Source organism: Leptodactylus fuscus, chromosome 2 (genome assembly GCF_031893055.1).
Source record: "Leptodactylus fuscus isolate aLepFus1 chromosome 2, aLepFus1.hap2, whole genome shotgun sequence".
NCBI classification, from domain to species: Eukaryota; Metazoa; Chordata; class Amphibia; order Anura; family Leptodactylidae; genus Leptodactylus; species Leptodactylus fuscus.
The window spans coordinates 27,897,525-27,919,204 of NC_134266.1; the positions used below are offsets into that span (position 1 = coordinate 27,897,525).

General features: G+C 42.6%; 1 protein-coding gene across 1 annotated transcript in view; it reads right to left on the minus strand.

Moving 5' to 3' along the window:
* GBE1 (1,4-alpha-glucan branching enzyme 1) overlaps positions 1-21,680 on the minus strand; it is a 115,566-nt gene that overhangs the window by 48,325 nt on the left and 45,561 nt on the right. The window contains exons 7-8 of the mRNA XM_075263547.1: positions 15,454-15,544; positions 13,581-13,790 (exon numbers count right to left, since the gene is read on the minus strand). Coding sequence (XP_075119648.1) covers positions 13,581-13,790; positions 15,454-15,544 — 301 coding nt within the window. The remainder of the gene's footprint in view (positions 1-13,580; positions 13,791-15,453; positions 15,545-21,680) is intronic.

A 21,680-nucleotide genomic window follows, 5' to 3' on the forward strand; every position in this document is an offset into this window, starting at 1 on the left:
AACGGATGACCTATCCTCAATTAAAGACAGTCCGACCCCACATTGCAGAAATGTATTTTTTTTTTGTTAGAACTCTATGGGGAGGCTTTTATTGGAGGCTGATTTTGAGGTGGATTCCTGAGCAAATTCATAACCAAAAACTCGATGTGAACTCAGCTTTAAAGAGGACCTTTCATGGTATGGGGCAGAGCAGTTCTATATACTGCTGGAAAGCCGAGAGTGCGCTGAATTCAGCGCAATATCGGCTTTCCCGATCTGTGCCCCGGGTAAAGAGCTATCGGTGGCAGTACCGTAGCTCTTCACAGTCAGAAGGGCGTTCCTGACAGTCAGTCAGGTACGTCGTTCTTCACAGCAGCGCATATTGCGCTGTACGGTGTGAGCGGGGAGGAACACCCTCCCCTCCTGATAATACTCGTCTATGAATGAGCACTGTGAGGGAACATTCCTCCCCACTTCAAATTCAGCGCACTGTCGGCTTTCCAGCAATATATAGAACTGCCTGTGCCCCACACCATGAAAGGTCCTCTAAGAGGTTTCTTGATATTTCCCATTCCTTTCGTAGCCATTCTTGCCTTTGGTTCAAACAACCCCCTCCAAAAAAAAATAAAAAAATTGCAAAAACCTGTATTTCCGCAATGTGCGGCCTCAGCCTATAGAGGTTTTCCCATCTCCCACTCAGCACTTTTACCTGCTCTCTCTTCTTCTCACTTTCTGTATTTTTCAAGAAGTTAGTGGGTGGGCTTTGACTATTTGATGGACAAGACATGATGAAGTAGCTCAGTAGATAGAAACATTGCCTTTACCATGAGAGATTATTTATTAAGATTACTAGAAATCTATAACAATGCAGAATAAATAGATGTAAATGTATATTACATTACACAGGGCTGGAGAACATTTCCTACTAGGACATACAATAGACGTATCTTGGGGTTTACATAGAGAGATGTCAACAATGTCCGAGCCTTTATCAGCAAACTACAATTAGCTGACCTGATTGCCTTGATGGAAGAGCAGGAGATAACAACAAAGTAACTCAGCCCCCCTCCCCTCCAGGCATCAGTAAGTCACCTCATCCATCCTGGATCAGATAACAGGCTGGGTGCCTTGATAATAATGTGTAAATAATGGGAGGAATAGTTTCACACTGCAGTCAAACAAAGCAGCATTGCTAAAGCAATGTATATGGGAACACTCTTGAACTTACATACAGTTTAAATAAGATAGATGTATCTGATAACATAGATTTATCTCCAAACTGTCAGCCAGCAAGCAGGGTGTGCCCAGTCCATCAGTGATACTTCAAGCTGCATAGAGCCCAAAAGACTTTAGGTTATCAGATCTGATGAAGGGGTGGAGCTTCTGATGCAGCTCTATTACCCCGAAACGCATTATCTACTTAAATAGACGACTTATTGTTCACTACTTCCAAACCTCTGGTTATTGAATACCATCCACTCCTGAGTGAGCGCGATACCGGTTTTGACTTGTTGGAAATCCTCCAATACTTACCTGTGTGCATACGTAATCAACCTTGTGTTGTATACCGGAGACGCTGTTCCATACTGCAGTAACATTTTGGTATTGGGAACCACGATACAACACTTGGCATCAGCACTGAATACCAAATTCTGGTATTGTGGCAATCCAAGGGTCAATGTCAACATAGGACCTTTTATACTTCTGTGAACGTGTGTTGACTCGACATTAGCCCCCGTGCATAAGCCAAACTTAGCAATTATGCAATAAAGTATACAAATAATTAATACATTGTACACATAGTTAATTAAACTCCATGACCTGTACAAATAAGAAGTTGCACACAACCGGCAATTACCCTGTGTGTAGAACGTAGCTCCATTTTAATGAGCATGTGTGCCATCCGTATACAAGAATATATTTTCCATCACGCTGCTAATTTTATGGCCGCACTTTGTTATGTTCCATCACTTCAACAGCACACTTGCAAATTAAATTGATAAAGATCCTATGGATTTGCTAAAGTAAGATTGCAGGAGGCTAGCGCCGATGGTGTGAATTGCAGGTATTTTAATAAACAGAAGCACAGCATGTAGAACACTCCGCCGCTGCAGAGTAGATTACTTCTAAATTCAACGGGATTATCATCCGAGTGAATTCTCATTGTCAGTCTGTTTGCAGTTTGGGCAAATATAAGTGAATGATGTGTTGTCCTGATTAAATATATAAAGGGAAGGTTTACTAAGCCAAGAGAATAAAACATACTTGACTTTCCAGAATGGGAAAAAATATAGATACAGACTGTGATAAAGGTAACCTAGATCAAATCTTTTGTCACAAAGGAAGAGACGTATACTATTTATTAGTATGTTGGATTTATTACTCATGAAAGAGAAAGCCCAGGTTTTAAGGTTCTAGATATTTATGTCCTATCAGATCGGTGAGGGTCTGACACCCGGGACCCTCAATGATTAGTTGTTCCCGTCTGCAAGTGTTGCAACTCACACAGTAATGTTCTCTCTATAGTGTCTAAGCTGCTAGGAACAGCTGATCCATAGTAGTACCAGGTGTTTGACCACCCACCGATCTGATATAGATTACCTATCCTTAGAATAGATTATCAATATCTGTAATCCAAAAAAAGCTTTTACTATGGTAGCAAAATATTCCAAAACCCTATACAGAGAAAAGCACTCTGGGTCTCTATGACTAATGGGTTCACAATCTGTTCACACTGCCATTTTGCCAACTTAATCTCTCACATACTTTGTAGGATATGGGGATAATGTCACTCCTTGAGGAGAGATCACCTTGTCAGGTGTGTGGAGGTATTTTAGCTCCACTGTGGGGGATTATGGGAAGAATATGCAAATCTGTTTACCAAGATGTAAATAGGGAAACAGTGCCTCTGTTTGCTGCCCTCTAGGGGTAGCTCCCTTGAACATCATGCCCGACTTTCCCACAAGCCTTTGCTGCAATGATGCGGGATTTTGCCAAGTCAGTATCCCAGCTGTGGATAGCGCTGTTTCTATCTGGTTGGATCTCTTCAGCACAGCCTAGGGAAAACTGACTTGGCAGAGGTGAGAGACTTGCCGACCAGGTTATGGGGATAATGTCACTCCTTCAGGAGAGACCACCTCGTCAGGTGTGTGGAGTCTTATAAAAAAGCCATTTTAGCTCCAATGTGGGGGATTATGGGAAGAATATGCAAATTTGTTTCCCATAATGCCAACATCCCTTTTTTTTTATCATACAAAGTTTTTATTAGTTTTACAAGTGAAAGGTTACAACTTGACAAGTAACAAGAAAAATAAACATAATTCAGTACAGTTGTTAAACAGTGTGGTACATGACTAACGGATACATTTTGTGTCAATTTAATCTAGTAACATCCCTTTTTTTGTACGTAGAGAAGTTAAAAGGTTTCTGGTACATGTATCACTAACAGTAACACCCCCTTACTTACTTAGTTTCTCAGCTTACATCCCTTATGATAAACCTACATGTCGGGTTTTGCTGTCCGCTTGAAAAGTCGGACATCTTTGGGAACGGACAGTTAAGGACACCCATGGACAGTAAAAGAACGCACCCGATGTCCATTTAAATGAATGCAAAATATCACGGACACTGCTAATGTCCGCACAAGATTTTGAACGGACATTAGCAGCGGACACACACGGTAGTGAGAACGCCCCCCATAGTTCTAAAGAACACCAATTCTCCATAAGTCTTCTAACCAAACTGTATAAAAGATGCGGCTTTGCACTGTGCGCTTGTATACATTTATTGCTTCAGTGCCAAGAAAAGGAATTACAATCTAGGCCTGGTGGGATCCAGACAGTGTTCTGCTTAGCGGAAAACATACAGCTTTGCGGAATTATAATGAGCTGTCCACAGAAACAAAGTGTAAGGGAGGGGAAAAAAAAGAGCAATCAATATTTTAGCACATTATAAATTATCTCAGTGCCATAGAATTTAGATGATAGATCAGCCTGCTATCAGCTGTAAAGCTATCACTTATTAATACACAGTAAATCAGAGCACTAATAAGGCGACACCACTTTGATTTTCTGGAACGTATTAAAAAAAAAAAAAAAAAAAGCACTGAAGACATTATGTGGCTATGCTAAAAATCTATAAGCAATTTCTAGGTTCATCTGACTTGCCAATATGGAATTAGTTGAACGAGATAAAAAAGAAAAAAAAAAAAAGTGGAGAGGACGGAAGATGAGATGCAATACCTGCTGGCGTCAACAACATGGCATATTACACTTCATTAATATGCGATATAAGGTCATAGTGTAAATACTGGTAATATAGTAAGTACGTCACATTGTGAAGCTACAATATTGTACATGGAGTGTTGTCATATTTACAGGGTGTCTACCACCCCCAAGCATGTTCAATTGCCACACCACATTACAGTAGATTTGCAGAAAAACAAAGTTGAAGTCTTATGCAAATGAGGCAGCTGGTGCACTGGGGGCGGGCCTTCATTTCTAGGGACACTTGCCGCTCTAGTAAGAGAAATGATGTCACAGCAGTGGAAGAATCCACTTACGCTGAATGGGGTGGACCAGAGAGATGATTGGGTGTCCGAGCAGCAAGAGCAGTCCTCCAGGGAGCTGAGGGACCGCCCCCAGTGCACCAAAGTTGTTTTTCTCCAATTCTAATAAAGGTGCATTATTCATCACTGTAATGGGCTCTACAATGTGGTGGTGACAGCTGAATATGCCTACGAGCATATTCAGACAGAATGGACAATACATGGGTCACTGGCAAATAAAGTTGTCTCTAGATCAAAGGATCTACAACAGAAACTCTCAAAACCGGTGTGTAAATGAGTAGATCATTTTGAGAAAGGTAGTGCACGTGCAGGACATGTGATACGAGAAGCGCCCAGTGCAGTATCTGTCATATGGACAATGCTCAGAGCACTACGTTTTATACAGAAAGTGATTAGTGCAATATATATATTACAATTACTGAATTAATAAGTGCAGAACATTTAGCATGGGTAGTGTCCAGTATAGTATCTTCAAGGGGTATTCCCAACTGGCTTTTTCACCAACCTGCATGCTGCCTGCTCTGTTCACTTCCTGGTTTTCTCGGTGAATTGGTGGGCGGGATTTCACTTGCTGTCTGCCAGACAAAGCCAGCTCTGCTATCTCTCTTCATAGCAGTACATGTTTGCAGTCAGTAATGAGGGATGGTTGTAAATAAATTAGCACAGTATCACTGGAAGATGCACAATATGAAGCTGATGTAGCAGAGCTGGATTTGATAGGTCATGAGAATCCCAAATTTACATGCTACAGGACCAAGAGTCAGCTTGCAATAAACTCAGTTTTAGGTCTGTGTTTACATACAGAGGTAAGGAAATCCCTATCTCAGCCCTTATCAAAAAAATTCAATTAGCTGACCTGATAACTGGGAGAGCAGGAAATAAACAGCTCAAATACAAGCTGCTCCCGAGTCCCGAGCACTCAGCTCCCCCTCTCCTATCTGAGAGCAGGGAGCTACCTTATTTTCCCTGGGCGGAGAGATAAGATCATCTCTAGTTCCATGGTTATGGAAACACAATGTAAACAATGAAGTGAATAATCTCAGATAGCAGTCAAACAAAGCAGTTTTGCTGAAGCAATGTATTTAGGAAAAGTCTTAAATCCACATAAGCTAGCAGTATAGATAGGATCCTTTAGATGGGACAACCCTTTTAGGGACAGATAGATGATGGTATAATACAGGTAGTGATCAGTGCGGTATATGTAGTGCAGAGAGTGATCAGTGTAGCACCTATACCACAGGTTGATCACTACCTGTAAAATATATCATCTGTGTGTGTTCTATATTGAATATGGATAGAATGGAGTGGAATAGTAAATATATAAGAGGTAATGGTTAGAACATGTATTGCAATATAGATAGATAAGTACAATAGTATGTGTAGTACAGTTTGTACTCAGTGCAGTATATGTAATACAGGTAGTGGTCAGTGCAGTATATGTAATACAGGTAGTGGTCAGTGCAGTATATGTAATACAGGTAGTGGTCAGTGCAGTATATGTAATACAGGTAGTGGTCAGTGCAGTATATGTAATACAGGTAGTGGTCAGTGCAGTATATGTAATACAGGTAGTGGTCAGTGCAGTATATGTAATACAGGTAGTGGTCAGTGCAGTATATGTAATACAGGTAGTGGTCAGTGCAGTATATGTAATACAGGTAGTGGTCAGTGCAGTATATGTAATACAGGTAGTGGTCAGTGCAGTATATGTAATACAGGTAGTGGTCAGTGCAGTATATGTAATACAGGTAGTGGTCAGTGCAGTATATGTAATACAGGTAGTGGTCAGTGCAGTATATGTAATACAGGTAGTGGTCAGTGCAGTATATGTAATACAGGTAGTGGTCAGTGCAGTATATGTAATACAGGTAGTGGTCAGTGCAGTATATGTAATACAGGTAGTGGTCAGTGCAGTATATGTAATACAGGTAGTGGTCAGTGCAGTATATGTAATACAGGTAGTGGTCAGTGCAGTATATGTAATACAGGTAGTGGTCAGTGCAGTATATGTAATACAGGTAGTGGTCAGTGCAGTATATGTAATACAGGTAGTGGTCAGTGCAGTATATGTAATACAGGTAGTGGTCAGTGCAGTATATGTAATACAGGTAGTGGTCAGTGCAGTATATGTAATACAGGTAGTGGTCAGTGCAGTATATGTAATACAGGTAGTGGTCAGTGCAGTATATGTAATACAGGTAGTGGTCAGTGCAGTATATGTAATACAGGTAGTGGTCAGTGCAGTATATGTAATACAGGTAGTGGTCAGTGCAGTATATGTAATACAGGTAGTGGTCAGTGCAGTATATGTAATACAGGTAGTGGTCAGTGCAGTATATGTAATACAGGTAGTGGTCAGTGCAGTATATGTAATACAGGTAGTGATCAGTGTAGTACATGTAGTACAAATGGATAATGGAGCAGTACATGCAATGCAGGTAGTGATCAGTGTGGTTTATGTAATGCAGGTAATTACTACATAGAATACATGTAATAGATAATGGAATAGTACATACAGGTCAGGTAGTACTCAAAGCAGTACAAGATGTAAAGTGGAGATGAATACAAATTGCCATTAAACACATCCAGCGGGTTCAGCTTATTCACGGAGTATTCCCCCCTTTCACACTGTAAAGGACACGTAAGTGCCAGTGCCATCGCTCACACACAGAAAACTCCCCTGTTTTCCATTTCTACTAAAGCCCAGAACTCTACAGGACCTGGCGTTTCGTGCAGGCCCCTTCTCATGCATCGGCAATACAATAAAATAATTGATAGCACTTTGCAAAGCTAAGTTCACACCGCCTAATACATGTTTAATGGCTATATTGTGCGGTGTTGTGTTTGGGGGTGTTTATCCTGCTGCCACGTCTGGATGAGTTGATGCAGGTTGTGAATGATAATAATGGATTTATCATTTTCAGATCCTCGTGAGCTAAATCCTCGCCTTAATGTTCAGTTTTAATATCAGCATCCAAATTAGCAGCGTAAAAGTTTCATGCGAAACCCAGGAGAATATATATCTATATACATAGATGGATTATTTATCATCTCACAGTCATTTAACAATAAAAGCCTTAAAAGATTTAGATGCCTTAAATATCTCCAGACAGAACCCAAGCACCAGAAGAGATGATCTCCTTCCCCTTAACGTACTTAACAAGTAATCTCATTACCTGGGCTCTGCTTGACTCAGAGGCAATTACTAAAAAATACATTACTGGGCTCGCTAGAACAAAAGGAAACAAACTGTTGACAAGTCACATTCTGCAACGAGCTCATTCCTTCTGACAGATATGGAAAAATGGAATTAAAAGATTGCCATCAGTCACGGCCAATTGAAATGGATCTTGTCGAATATGCATTTGAACTTTTAGAAAGGAGAACTTTGCGGTAGTCTGCTCGACACGTAAGGAGAACTTGTCATCACTTTCCTACCCATGAAAAAAAGCAATGTACTTCTAGACCCGATGTGTTGACGTGCGGCGCTGAACATGTATTTTAATGGGTGCATGCCGTGGCTCTAGGGCGTGCTAGTTTTATGCTTTTTATTTTTGCAAGTGTTTGGTGACCATTTTTGTAATATCCTTTATTAACCTATCTAACTTCCTTTTTTATTATAAAACAGGCTGTGACATTCTGCTCGGCAACTCTATAACTGTACAAGTCTGCACACATCTGTATTGTGAATATGCAGAGCTTAAAAGAGGACCTTTCATGGATTTGGGCACATGTGGTGTTATATACCGCTGGAAAGCCGAAATTCAGCGCACTGTCGGCTTTCCCGATCTGTTCCCCGGGTGAAGAGCTATTGGTGCCAGTACTGTAGCTCTTTACAGTCAGAAGGGCATTTCTGACACTCTGTCAGGAACGTCCTTCTGCACAGCAGCGCCTATAGCGCTGTACAGTGTGAGCGGAGAGGAACGCCCCCTCCCCTCTGGATAATACTCGTCTATGGACAAGCACTGTGAGCAAGTTGGATTTGTGGCTGGAACTTGCGCTCTACGCATTGGAGGTCCTTTCCTGCCTTGATGTCAGCATGCTATCAGAAAATGTCTTCAGCGCAGCCGGTGGCATCATCACGGATAAGCACAGCTAGCTGTCAGTGCTGACCGGCTGAAGCTGATCAAAATGAACAGCCACTGGATAGACCCATCATTTTCATGTCCAGCAGTGTCAAGCACCCTGACATGAAGTTTGATGTGTGTGATCACCCTCTACAATTCTTCCTCCTCCTCATATTCATCCACCATCAACGTTGCACAATTCTGCTCCTACTAGGCTCAATTCACACTAATGCCCCCAAACTCTTCTGGTTAGAGGCTCAATCCACCCTGATTCCCCCAACTGTGCTGGTTAGAAGCTCATTATAAGTCATGCCAAGTAACACACTGGCACACATGGCTGACTTCATGTCAGGTTGCTTTTCAAGAGACAAAGGCATAGTTCAAATCATGGAGAGCAAACAATAATGGATTTTTGCAATCCTCGATCCCCGGTATAAGTTAAAAATCTCATCCTTTGTTCTGGTGCATTAAAGCAAAAAAAAAAAAAAAAAAAAAAAAATCGCACAAATGATATGTGGAGGCAGGCTAAGCAGCAAAAAAGGTGGTTACAGGCAGAAGCATGGACAGGGGTGATGTATAGCGGGGAAGGCAGTGTAGATGTGGAGGCGAGCTAAGCAGGAAAAAAGGTGGCTAGAGGCAGAGGCATGTCCAGAGGCAGCAAGGCAAAAGATTTTCCATGTACTAGCCACTCATGCAAAACTCACCCATGTTGCCAGACTTATGTGAGATCTCTTCGTGTCTTTGAGGAGTCCACCAAGAGGGTTAGCTTTGACGACGCATTACTGATTTTAACAATCCCGCTCCTGTGTGTGATGCATTATCACCATCAGGGATAACGCATTGTATGCTGAGGAGTCGGGCATAGGAGCAGAACCATTCCAGCAGGCTAGTCAGTGCTCCTGTCTGCTTCACAGCGTATATTGATGGAGGAAGAGGAAGATGACGAAGTGGCAGATTTCATTGTCACACAGGAGGCTAGCGGCACCCCCTGGCCAAACTACCGCCACTGATGTGCCTAGTGTCACTAGTTACATGACAAATTTAGTGCGGTTTGCACACTTTGCAAATCTAAACGGAGTAGGGGCTCTGAAAAGAGCAACCTTACCACCTTTTGTGTGCGCTGTCATTTGGAAGGCAAGCCCTGGGCTCAGTGGGAGAGAGCAAACGCAGGACAATCATCGCCCGGCGTTGCCGACACTACCTCTTCCACTGTTTACACCAGCCTGGACATCTACACATCTGTCTCTGACACATTGGGGAGTTCACCCTCATCCGCCCTTTTGGCCTGCACCATCATGCGCCTCTTCCCAGCCACTCCCCATCTCCCAGGCGTTTCATTGCAGGCACAAGTACCCAAGCCTTTAACGGCCTCATCTAAAAACTGCTGGCCCTGGAGAATTTGGCGTTTATGCTTCTGGATACTCAGGCCTTCCGTCACCAGATGGCAGCTGGGGCACCTCCCTATGCTGGGCCTAGCCGTTACTACTTCTCTTGGTGTGCTGTCCCCGCCTGCACGTGTCCCATAATATCAGTCGGGCCCAGAGTTCCGCGCTTTGCTGTAAGGTCCACTTGATCACTGACACATCAACAAGCGCCTGCGGTCAGAGATGCTGCTTATCTTTAATGACAGGCCGGGTGAATGTAGTGGAGTCTGGGCCCAGGGTGCAAACTGGGGTGGCCTATCTCCTCTCCCAGCCCAAAATTCATGGCAGGGTTTCTCTGAAAGCCTACTCCTGCGCTGCAACCTCGACCCCAACTACAAGCTGGAAACGCTGTAACACTGGCGTGTGGAGAAGTCAGCAGGCCATGCTGAAGCTCATCAGCTTGGGGTACAGACAACACACTGCCTCTGAGGTCAGGGATGCCATCCAGGATGATATGGCAATATGGTTTTCCCCGCTGCACCTGGGCCCAGGCATGTTTGCGTATGTGATAATGGCCGGAACCTGGTAGCAGATCTGGAGCTTGCCAGACTCAAACACGGTCCACACATGGCCCACGTTTTCAACTTGTTGGTGCAAAGGTTCTTTGAAACCTACACCATTGTGCCTGATATACTGGTCAAAGTGTGGCCATTTTCGTAAGTGAAAAGTAGCCTCTGCTAGGCTGAAAACTCAGAGCACACTCCTGTGTGAATTCAGAGCACACTCCTGTCATCTTCGCACCGTTGGCTGGTGGAGGAAGACAAGGGGGATGAAGTGGTATTTCATGTCACTGTCCCACACGAGACTTGAGAGTGAAGTTCAGTGCATCCCATTGCTTCAGCACGGATGGTGTGAAGGGGAGTGGAAAATGGAGGAAATGGAGAGTGACCCTTACAGTTGGGGGTAGCGAAGTCATGCCAAGTAACACACTGGCACACATAGCTGACTTCATGTTGGGTTGCTTTTCAAGAGACAAAGGCATAGTTCACATCATGGAGAGCAAACAATACTGGATTGAACAAAAAATTGGATTGAGCTGATATAGCCTGACCGAATTGCTGTGTCTCCCACTTAGCTTCGAGGGGTACAGCATTAAAAACAGGTTTGACCATACATGGTCTGATTGAATGAACGGCTGTCTCTCACTCAGCTTTGGGGGGGGGTAGACCCTTAAAAATTGGATTAAGCGTACATAGCCTGAATGAATTTCTGTGTCTCCCACCTAGGCTTTGGGGTTACACACCGTGAAAAACTGGATTGAGCGTACATAGCCTGACTGAATTTCGGTGTCTCCCACCTAGGTTTTGGGGGTACACACCCTGGATATCTGGATTCAGCGTACATAGCCTGACTGAATTTCTGTCTCTCCCACCTAGGTTTTGGGGGTACACACCGTGGATATTGAGGTTGAGCGTACATAGCCGGACTGAATTTCGGTGTCTCCCACCTAGGTTTTGGGGGTACACACCCTGGATATCGGGATAGAGCGTACATAGCCTGACCTAATTGCTCTATATCCCTGTTTTGGGGTTACACACTGCCTGAAAAGCTGGTTTGCACATATATATAGCAAGAAGTAACTGCTCTATATTCCTGCTATTTTGTGGTGGGGACACCCCTAAGAAAAGCTGGTTTGCACGTATATAGCCGGTTCTAACTGCTCTGTATTCTTGGTATTTTTGGGGGGACACCCCTAATAAAAGCGGTTTTTGACATATATAGCAAGAAGTAACTGCTGTGGATTCCTGCTATTTTTTTTTGGGGGGGACACCCCTGAGAAAAGCTGGTTGGAACGAATATAGCAAGAAGTAACTGCTGTGGATTTCTGCTATTTTGTGGGGGGACACCCCTAACAAAAGCTGTTTGTCACGTATATCGCAACAAGTAACTGTTCTGTATCCCTGTTTTCCACCGTCCGTGGAAAGCTGGACTCCTGTCCCTGCAGTGTATAGCTCTGAGAAGAGCTGTTGTTCTTCGGTTTTTCCCTGCCTATCTGAAGCTAATGCCTATCTAGCCCTCAGCAGATATGTTTCTTTCTCTATCTCTGACCGCAAATCTGGCGAATATAGCGGTGGCCGTTCATAATAATGGGAGGTCACATGTTTTCGGCAGCCAATGTTTTTTTCAATTTTTTTTTTTCAATGCCTCCGTTGTCGTAGTTCCTGTCCCACCTCCCCTGCACAGTTATTGGTGCAAAAAACGCGCCATGGAAGGTGGGTGGGTATTCAAATTTTTACTGCGTATGCCGCGTGGTATTCGATTGGGAACGAATACCTCGAATGGTCTGATATTCGATCAAATACTTAACGGTGTTCGCTCATCTCTATTTGTAACCTCGATTAACACACAGGTTTTTTTTTATCCCTGTAAATGACATGGCTTCATGACTGTTATGAATTTATGTTCACATACTATATTACACTGCTCTTGGCAGAAGCCTTACTTCAGCTAATTGGATGCTGCTGATAAAGCCCAGTCTGTTATCTCTCTATGTGAGCACACAGCTAACACTAAGTCTATTGTGTATATGCATTTGCATATTATCTGATCAGTGCTGACACACTGGATGGGAAAACACTTTTAAACCAAATCAGTTTACCAATTTTAAACAAGTCGGGAAAAAGAAAACCTAATTTTTCACAAAATTCTAAAACAAGAGCTATGAAAGTAGCCAGAAGTCACAGACTTCTCCTCAAGCGGAGCTCAGGGGGATCATCGATGCCCACAATAAACTCATATGGTGCTCTAGCGAGCTGCTGATATGCCGAAACAATCACAGGCACGGCGTGAGGAACAAGTTCAACAGCGGGACAGCTTGAGAGCTGCCGAAACGCTGGAGTAGGCGAAACATCGATGGCAGCAATTTTCTGAACATAGGCTGATCATCGACGCCAACAACACAGAAACGAAGTCGTGGGCAGAGGCTATTGCATAATATTTGTCTTAAAAATGCTACAGTATATACAAGGGTATCCTGTACATTCATTTCACATATGACCGCAAGTCTGGACTCTACGCAGTTCATAGAAAGCAGCTGGAAAACAGAACTACTATGTTTCTTACATGTACGTGAAGTGAAATAAAATCACCTTGTGCAGTCTAGAGGTTTCACATGCCAGAAATAGAAAACTAAAATTCTGTAATCAGTGTTGCTTTGGTTCTGCAAATTTTAGTGAATTCAAAGCATTAAACTGTGTATTCTGGCTACTTACTACTAATCTTTTACCAATGAAAATAACTGCAAGTAGACAAAAATAGTTGAAAAGTAAAAAAAAAAGTCTCGAAAAAAAAGGATTACCACAGACATTTTAGTTATTGCACGCAAGTGTTCCATATTTTGTTATTACTATTATTTTTTCTGACTAGTGTTAATGCAGCAGCATGATGCCTTGTTTTTCAAGCTGTTTCAATGGGTTATTCAGCTCAAAAAAATGAAGACATTTCAGTTGAAAACAGCTTAACTTGTTCCAAAAAAAAAAAAAAAAATAGATTTACTCGACATATTGATTTTTTCACCGTCCCCCTCTCCCCCCCTATACTTACTTTGAATAGTCAAATAGTCTGCTGTCCCAGAGAGCATGACTTCCTCTAGGTCCATCATGGAAGAAGCATGAGTTTGTACCATCAAACTGGTTGAGACCATCTTCACTGTTCTTTGATGCATGACTATGTACAACGTCAAGTAAAACCTGGATTCCCATAGAATGGGCGACGTCAATAAGTTCCTTTAGATCCTCTGGGGTTCCATACCGGCTAAAAAATAAAAAAAAGTGAATTTACTGTGGTGGCTGTACCTCATTTCTAACCTACATCTACTTTTTAGACCATTTTTTCCGCCTAGCTTGACAATGGGGTTTGGCTTAGATGTAGGGGGCATGGCTTTAGATGTGACAGGCAGCTCTCCATGGACCGATTGCACCAACAATTGATTGCTTACATGTTTCCCTTTTTATTGTCAAAACCCAATAAAACTTTTTTAATGTAAAACAAAAATTTGTGTAGAATTCTGACTTAAAGTAAGCCATTGGTGGTATATCTAAGACTAGACAGTCTACACATGCACCAAACTTATCTTCCATCATCAGTCACTGATAAATCTGCTGCAAAGAACTTCAGGTGGATCAACTTGAGATTGGGTGCTGGTTCTTATCCTGTGACCCGGGTTGCAAACCAGTGTGGAAACCTGAGGATTGGCCGAAACAGAACCTAGGAGAAGTAAGCTTTTGAATGGTCTTTGTCAATTCTGCATCTAATGAAATATGCGGGATCGGCAAACAGGAAGCTTCTTAGTCATTACGACAAAAAAGAAGATGGCACCGAGCCGATCCTGGTGTAACACCCTAGGGGTACGGGAGAAACAATGAAAAGCAACAGGTGACTGCTCACCTGATTTGGTTGTGTGGAACACAACAACCAACAGACGTGTCAACCAATAAGATAAAGGAGGGCAACTGCTAGTCACAGTCACTGGGACGTCTGAGACAATGGAAGAAATGGACCAGCCTCCAAAGGGACAGGCAAGGACACCAGCGCCCACCCAGACAGACGAAGGCGGCAACTTTATTTAGCACGACGCGTTACGGGCTTAAAACGCCCATTCTCAAGTGCAATATTAATCTTTGAAAACATACAATAACATATAATAAATAATTACTAATATTTCGCAATAAACAATGTGTACAATAAGAAGCGTATATATCCATATACCCATATACATACTGTGCGTATTCAAAACCTACATCTTCAGCTCATGCATGGTTTTATTATAAGCAGATATAAGCTGGTTTGGAGCTGAAGATGTAGGTTTTGAATATGCACAGTATGTATATGGGTATATGGATATATACGCTTCTTATTGTACACATTGTTTATTGTGAAATATTATTAATTATTTATTATATGTTATTGTATGTTTTTAAAGATTAATATTGCACTTGAGGAAAGTGCGTTTTAAGCCCGGAACGCGTAGTGCTAAATAAAGTTGCCTTCTTCGCTTCTTAGTTATTCTTAGTTATTGGTCGGGGCTTAAATGTCAGGGCACCCTCAGGGGTACCACCTTCTACTAGACATCATATTGAATGGTTCTAGATTTGGACTAACTATCTGGCTCAGACACTACACAAATGAGCCACTGATTTCACGGATGCCATGTAATGCTTCATTTCTCCAGAAGGGACACTGTTAGACAGATATATACTTGCAGGATAAGGTTACTGTAGATAAGAGGTGATTGAGCATAAACTGGTTGAAGGGGCCTCTGTAATCTTCAAATAATTGGGGAAGTGAGTATTTGGCTTTTTGGTAGACCAAATTTAATATTCAGATCACCCCAATAAACAAAGTAAATTAACCGTATGTGGCATATCCGTCGTGTTGATTTGTGAATAAAAGGATGTTTTGTGGTTTTTTTAAGTACCTTGATGCAGCAAAGAAACTGGTGATCTGGTAGCCAAAACTTGCGTAGTATGCGTGTTCCATTATAGCCATCATCTGAATGCAGTTGTAACCTGTTGAATAAAAATAAGTTACAATATGAAAAAGAAAGATTCGCCAAAAGAGGCGTAAAAAAAAAAAAAAAAAAGTGATACAAAAAAAACCCCTTTCACGTAAATGAGATCAGTTGGGGAAGGAGATACGATCTTCACTTCCCTTACCTGAATAAGAAATCTGCAGTGGACGTCTTGGAGGTTTATACATTAAGGGTATATAAACATGCAGGAGATATTCTACAAGACAATTGAGATGAAGAGGACAAATCTGCAATGTGTGAATATACACGGCCATAATGCAGAATTCCTTAAAGGGATTCTACCATTAAACCCTCTTTTTCTGTGGATAAGACGTCGGAATAGCCTTTAGAAAGCCTATTCGTCTCTTACCTTTACATGTGATCTCCGCCGCGCCGTTCCTTAGAAATACCATTTTTTTTACCTCTATGCAAATTAGTTCTCTCGCAGCGATGGGGGTGGGCCCCAGCGCTGAAAATGCAATGGGGGCGTCCCCACTGATGCTCAAGAACACGATCCTGCGATGCCTCTATCTTTGGCTGGATCCTCCCCTTCTCTGTCGTCTTCCTCCTGCGTCACCTCCGACGCCTGCGCAGTTGGCTCTGCCAGTGAGACATCAGCAGAGCAGAGTGCGAATGCCGGCAGGCGGCCATTTTTGGGAGGCCGCTCTTGCATTGAACTTCAAGAGCAAGAGCGGCCTCCCAAAAATGGCCGCCAGCCGGCATGCGCAGTCGGCTCTACTAATGACTCACCGGCAGAGCCAACTGCGCAGGTGTCGGAGGTGATGCAGGAGGAAGATGACAGAGAAGGGGAGGATCCAGCTGAAGATAGAGGCGTCGCAGGATCGTGTTCTCGAGCTGCAGTGGGGGATGCCCCCATCACATTTTCAGCGCTGGGGCCCGCCCCCATCGCTGCCAGAGAACTAATTTGCATACCGGTAAAAACCGGTATTACTAAGGAACGGCGCGGTGGAGATCACATCTAAAGGTAAGAGACGAATAGCCTTTCTAAGGGCTATTCCGACGTCTTATCCACAAAAAAAAGAGGTTTTAATGGTAGAATCCCTTTAATGCAATCATGCACTAAGGAATTCTGAAATGGCAGAGGAGGTTTATTCTCTAAGCAACCACCATGTGCTTTGTAACATAGTAGCGTAGCTGTTAGGACCATCAATTAAGTCCAATCTATAATCTTACCATGTTGATCCAGAGGAAGGGAAAAAAAACAAAACAAAACATACCACCACTCCATGAGGCAGACACCAACTGTTCCATATTAAGGAAAAAAGAAAATAAAAAAAAAAAAAAATCAATAAATTCCAATAAATTCCTGGATTGAGTCTATCCCCAAAATACTAGTACAGACCAGACGTTGACTATGGTAAAACCTTTCTTCCTTTAGACATAGATGATGCCCTTTTGTCTCCTTGGAGTAAAGAGATCATTAGAAATCTCTCTATAAAGTTCACTCCTATTTATACATTGTAATGAGGTTATTCCTAAGACAAACGCCAAGTGACTACCAAGGGCAAGTGACTGGCCTCAAAAATGACATTATGATGACCGGAATATCTTAGGGCTATTTCACACAGGGCAAGTTGGCAGCGGATTTTGACGCAGAATCCGCCTCAAAATCCGCTGTTCCCATTGACTACTAGCTAGCGGAAAAAAAGAGGCGAGCTGCCCTATTTTGCCGCGGATTCTGCAGCTGAATCAGCTGCAGCCGAGGCTCCGGCCCATTCATTTGGGCCTAATCCATCACGGCTGCCGTGACAGAATGTAAACATGCAGGGCCCATGTGAAATAGCCCTTAACTTCTGGTCCAGTAATGCAGTGGTGCAGGAATTTAAAAGGGGTTTTTCCTATGAACGTAGCCATATTTAAATTTATAGAGAAAAGTTAAATATTTTCTTAAATATAAATCATTTAATTTAAAATGCTGTAAAAATGTGGAAGATTTTCTCGAACCATCTTCAAGACAAAAGACTGTCATCTCCAAGATAAATCAAAGAAAATCTTTAAAACTGCATTTTTTTTCCATTTGCTCATATTTGCATGTAGGGAATGTTTTGCAGGAAATAACCTTTTGTTTAAATCCCACTTTTATGTTATTTTTTTTTTTTTTAAATTTAGTGACATTTTTAATATACTGTGTGTATGTATGTATATATATATATATATATATATATATATATATATATATATATATATATATATATATATATCCTAAAAATCTCGCAATTACATCTTTTGCCACCAAGCCTAAAAATATTCAGTGACTTTCTGTTTTCAATAGAAGGACCATGGGCTATAGACACAAATGGTCAGGAGCAGACCCCTTGTATGGGAGAGTTTTGTAGGTTTGTTCTTTGACCGGGACAAAGGTCATTGTGTAGAGAGGGGAGGAGGTAAAATGTGAACTTTTCTATTGTGACCGGTGGATTCTGTGTCTTCTCTACATATCGTAGCTGTGATATTCTGTGCGGCATAGCAATGTTTTATACAAAACAGGGAGTCTTGGCACATGATATGGCCTAGTGGACAACGCCAGAACTGCATGATTTTTAGGATTTTTTTTATTTTTCTTTTAATTTAGGCAACATGAAAACATTTTAGAAAACCACACCAAAAATTCTCTAAAAACATTGTCAACATTAAAAATAAGTCATTTCTGGTGATACTCTCCCTTTAACTTGATATGGTCTACAAATTTAAATATGGCCACATGGCTTCATGGTAAAACCTCTTAAGGAGAGGCCCCACGTTGCAGAAACGCAGCTTCTTTAGTTGCAGATTTTGCTTTGTTTTTATGAGCCAAAGCTAAGAGTGGCTACAGAGGAAATGGGAAATATACAGTATAGGAAGCTCTTATACCGTATTTTACGGACTATAAGGCGCACTGGACTATAAGCCGCATTGCCCATGAGCGCCTTATAGTCCGTCTCGGTTCATATATAAGGCGCACCGGACTATAAGCCGCAGTCCGGTGCGCATTATATCTTATTGAAAGCGGCGGCAGGCAGACTTTGCCAGCGGCCGCTTAACCCCCCGCGTGCCAGCCGCTTCTATTGGAAGCGCTCGGCAGGCGAGGAGGGGCTCTATCAGCAAAATCATGCTGATAGAGCCCAACCGTAAACGTTGGGTTAAACTACCCCCCCCCCACACGTTTTAAAATAAAAGCCTGAAACAGAATGTGAAACTTACCGAGCGGTGCAGGGTGGGCGGGCATTCAGGCCTCCTCTTCCTCCGATGTTCCGTCCTCCTCCGGCGCTCGCAAGCTGATAATGGCCAGGGCACATGCGCAGTAGAAGCATTATGATATTGCGCATGCGCCCCGGCCATTATCAGCGAGCGCCGGAGGAGAAGGACGGAACATCGGAGGCAGAGGAGGCCTGAATGCCCGCCCGCCCGCCCGCCCGCCCTGCACCGCTGGGTAAGTTTCACGTTCTGTTTCAGGCCGGCGTGACAGCAGGGCTGCCGGACACTTCCTATTCATTTCTATGGGAGCCGACATGCGAGCGCTCCCCATAGAAATGAATGGACTGCTTTTTTCCATTCATTTCTATAGGGAGCGCTCGCATGCCGGCTCCCATAGAAATGAATGGGAAGTGTCTGTCCATTCATTTCTATGGGGAGCGCTCGCATGCCTGCTCCCATAGAAATGAATAGGAAGTGTCCGGCAGCCCTGCTGTAACGCCGGCGTGTACGGCTGTGATACACGCCGGCGTTCGGTAGTGTGAATGCACCCTTACGGTGCCTTTTATGTATGTATGGAAGCGGCACGCAGTCTTTGCCGCCGCTTCCATCCATATATAAGCCGCACCGGACTATAAGCCGCACTTACGATTTTTGAGGAAATCGTAGGTTTTTATGTGCGGCTTATAGTCCGGAAAATACGGTACTTCTCTGTTCTGCTCAATCCACTCCTGGCTTTGGCTCAAAAAACCACTGCAAAATCTGCAACAACAACAAAAAAAAAGTTGTGTTGCTTGAACCCATCGCGATTCTTCCCGCAGCGCTTTGAACAGAAAGTTCACAGAGTTATCCTCCGCGGACTTTCTGTTACAATTATATCTACAAGAAAGTCGCCGGCATTTCTGTAGATCTAATTGATCTGCTGCGATTTCCAAAACCACATCAGTTTTGGAAATCGCAGCATGTCCATGCTGTGTTTTTTTCCGCTAAGTGGGCATGGGATTCGCATGAATCCCATCCACGTTGCAAGTACTGTAAACCACCGCTTTACCGCAGCTTTTCCATCCCGTAGGGCCACACGTTGCAGAATCGCAGCTTTTTTTGTTGCAGATTTTGTTGCGCTTTTTTGAACCAAAGTCAAGACTGGCTATAAAAGGAATGGGAATATAATGGACGTTCTTATACTTCTACCTTCTGCTCAATCCACTCTTGACTTTAGCTCAAAAAACCGCAGCAAAATCTGCAACAAAAAAGCTGTGTTTCAGCATCGTAAGGCTTCAGCCTCAAGGCTAAGGCCCCACATTGCGAAAACGCAGCCTTTTTTGTTGCAGATTTTGTTGCGTTTTTCTTTTTTTAACCAAAGCCAAGACTGGCCATAAAAGGAATGGGAATATAATGGACGTTCTTATACTTCTACCTTCTGCTCAATCCACTCTTGGCTTTAACTCAAAAAACCGCAACAAAAAAAAGCTGCTTTTCCGCAACGTGGAGCCTTAGCTTAACTTAGCTTTGGCAAAGGCCCGTGTTGCATTTTGTCATTTAATATTACACCGCTGCGAGTTATCAGTGTCATGTTAAAGGGGTTGTCCCACCACAAGGATCCTATCTATACTGCTTGTTAATGTGGATGTAAGACTTTTCCTAAATACACTGCTTCAGCAAAACTGCTTTGTTTGTCCACTATCTTACTTTATTCAATTAATTGTTGACACAGCCCTTGACTTATCTGCTCAAAAGTCAAGTGATGTATCTGCTGCTCTTAGGAGGGAGGGAGGAGGGGCTAAGTGCATGGGAGTGAGCCTGTGTTTCTAGCTATTCCTGTGTCTACACCTCGTGACCTAGCTTCCTGCTCTCAGATAGGGGAGAGGAGCTGCTTTCATTTCTGAACTCATCTTCTGTTCTCCCAGTTATCAGGCTAGCTAATACAATTGTGTTCATTATGGCAGAGACAAGCAGTCTCTGTATGTAACACAGAATGGAGTTGCTCCTGCCTGTACTTCATAGTCCAATATTGTGCATATAGTGTTGTTTGAGGACCTTTGATGACATCACAGGCCCTTCAGCCGCCCCATAGGATCACGCTATGCAGTGGGCAGAGCTACACGCTAATTTGGGGGTGTAGCTAAACAGCAGGTTGCATGTGAAACCCCGCCCACCAAATGACGCAAGAAACCCGGAAGAAAGAAGATTTCACAGCAGTGAAGACTGGTGAGTATGCGACGTGGGAATACCCCTTTAAACTATTCTACTACCAGATCATCAAAAGACCAAATATATTTGGAATCTTAAAGCTCCATCGCTTTTCCTATCTTGATATTTTTTCAGCAGTTCTAAGTTTGAAATCGACATCTTTTTGTATCACGCTTAATATTCTACGCTGCAATCTTTTTCACTTAAACTAGGATTTACGGATGAATATTTATAAGTTACAAAATGGATAATATTAATAAGTGGGGGAAAAAGAAAAAAAAAAGAAAAAACAGGATGCAAAACATAAAAGTATTCTAGAAGCAAGGAGAAGTAATAGGCATAACTCCCTACAGTGGAGACAGGCGAGAATAGTCAGTGTAAAAGAAAAATAATAAAATAACGCGTATAATCCAAGTTAATTTAAAAACTGGGTATTTTTCATTAGAATGTAAATAGCATTGCAGGTTGCTGTCTGAAATTAAAGCCGGCTTAATATTTTAATGTTAATGACCTTCATGTAAATGACTCAAAGGTCGCCAGGCGATGTCCGGAGAAGCCCAAACTGTAGCATTTTTCTGTTTTAATAAGACGGAGGCGAGGAAGATGCAAATGCAAATCCAATTTGACTTCTGAATATTAACTATGCCCATCTGCATGTCCTGAACTTCGCGTGCACTTTTGATATTTACAAGGTAGATCATGAAAGGCGGCAGAAGTAATTGATTGTTTTGTACTATACCTTACGCTTCACC